Below are 1959 nucleotides of genomic sequence, written 5' to 3' on the forward strand. Positions count from 1 at the left end.
TCAAGAATCTAAAATGCATATTTATTATGATTTAGCCTATTTATTACATATTCGGCACAAATTACAACATGAAATGGTCACATATCTTGTGTTGGGCTGAGAGCAACTCATGTGGCAATTTTCTGCAAGTAAAATACCCCTGGTTCACGAACAGTAGGCCCCTACATCAATCAAAGGTCAGAGCAGAGCTTCTCTCAGTTGACAAAAAGTGAAAGCGTTTTTAAGAGCGCCACCTTAGCTTACATGCATCATCCAGGGTCGCTGTCGCCTAGCCTCTGTTCGCTCGGGAACCAGTTTTAAAATAACAATATGGCAGCGTCCTTAGCACGGTTGTGCAGATACCGAACAGAGTTGAATTGTCACTCTCTGAGCCGTTTCAGCATCAGTATTTTTCGAAATTGCAGTACAAACACAAAGGTAAGGGCATCATTGCAGTTTTAAAAATGGCCTACTCTAATTCGGTCTCAAGTAGGCATATGAGTATGACATGTACGGTGCCTATAAGACGACCTGTAAGACAGTAAGTTCCCTTAGTCCTTACGCTGCCTGTCTGTGACTGTGTGGTGGTGGTAGGCCTAGGCAGTGGTAGCACTGCTCCTGCAGAGGAGGGGTGTAAATAAGAGACAGAGAGAGAGGAGAGTACCTAGGTTTGCATATCAGATGCTAGCACCTACCTTGCTAGTCCTAGAATGCATGCATTTGAAGCTGATCGTCGTTTTCTTTCTTCCAGAAGAAAGGAGTTGTACTTGGAGCATATGAGAATGAGGATGGTGAAGGTTTTATCCTATCAAAATCAGCAGAAATTTTTAACAAGAAAATCAATGGAAAACTTGGAGAACTTTTAAACATGTATGTAGGTTGGTCCAAGTTTTACTGTAGCTTAGTACATGTACTATCAGTCAAAATACAGAAAAGTACCTCAAAAATTCAAATTCAAATTTTAAATAGCTCATTTTAATGGATGAAATAACTTACTGGTTTTAATTTGATTTATGGATGTTGTAGTAATATTTGTAAAGTGGTGAAAACTATTTTTTTTTTCGATTTATTTTATTGGATGGAAGCTATTAATTTATTTGATCTAAATTTTGTTTGATTTTTTTAGGTATTTTCCTGTATTTTGACTGATGAAATGTCAAAAGTGTCTTTTAAACAAAACACACTGTTCATTCAGTATTGAAGAACTTGTTTGGCACAACAAACAAGGCTAAAGTAACCAACCCCAAAAGCATGTACTATGGTATATGTAACAAATATCCTAAGGGAGCTGTTATAACATTGTACTTGGAAATCATGGTTAGTTTTTACATCTGAAATGAAACCATAATTTGGCAAAGTAAATAATTGTTACAAAAGAACAGAAAATATAAAAGGTTATATCTACAACAATTGCCAAAACATCTGCAAATAGTATTTGACTCTTGTTTTACAAACACACATGTTGTCCAAACTAGGCACATGTACATTTAAGTTATTGTTTTGTAGAGGAATAGTAAGCTACATTTTGCGTGCTACGGTATTCTGGCTGTAAATTTTTTTTTTTTTTTTTTTTTTAATTTTGTAATTATAGAATATTACATGTGTTAGCCTATTATTTGCATTTCCAGTAAACAAAATCTACATTGAAATACTGCTTCTTTCAGTTCTGGACCGGCATTAAAAAAGGGCAAGGCTAGAGTATTTTATGGGTTAGATGAAGTAAGTACAGACCTAGAACAAGTCAAACTTCAATTTACTGTTGGTGGGGTATGCTGTAAAATTCAGTAATTAATTTTTTTTATCCATCAGTGTAAACTCTGACTTAAAAGGCTGAAGCCGGGCACAGTTATAGCATGGAGGTATTATTGAGAAGGAGATCACTCGGCAAAGCTACGCGCACACAGCGCTATGCAAATGAACCAAGATCAAAGTTGCCGCAGCGCGTAAAGAACGTTTGCGCGATGCCTTTGAAGTCCCATG

The 1959-nt window shown here is 36.5% G+C and overlaps 1 protein-coding gene across 2 annotated transcripts in view; it reads left to right on the top strand.

The window, feature by feature from the left end:
- Positions 1 to 253: 253 nt before the first annotated feature.
- Positions 254 to 1959, top strand: part of LOC117123586 (cytosol aminopeptidase-like) — a 10454-nt gene continuing 8748 nt past the window's right edge. The window contains exons 1-3 of one of the 2 annotated variants that reach the window (XM_033269577.1): positions 254 to 417; positions 734 to 849; positions 1644 to 1698. In XM_033269577.1, the coding sequence (XP_033125468.1) occupies positions 310 to 417; positions 734 to 849; positions 1644 to 1698 (279 nt within the window). In that variant the 5' untranslated portion in view covers positions 254 to 309. Of the gene's footprint in view, positions 418 to 730; positions 850 to 1643; positions 1699 to 1959 lie in introns of both variants that reach the window. The other variant, XM_033269576.1, reaches the window with a different exon arrangement.

Source organism: Anneissia japonica, unplaced genomic scaffold (genome assembly GCF_011630105.1).
Source record: "Anneissia japonica isolate Jap-2015-1 unplaced genomic scaffold, ASM1163010v1 scaffold287714_len2871179_cov188, whole genome shotgun sequence".
Taxonomy (NCBI): Eukaryota; Metazoa; Echinodermata; class Crinoidea; order Comatulida; family Comatulidae; genus Anneissia; species Anneissia japonica.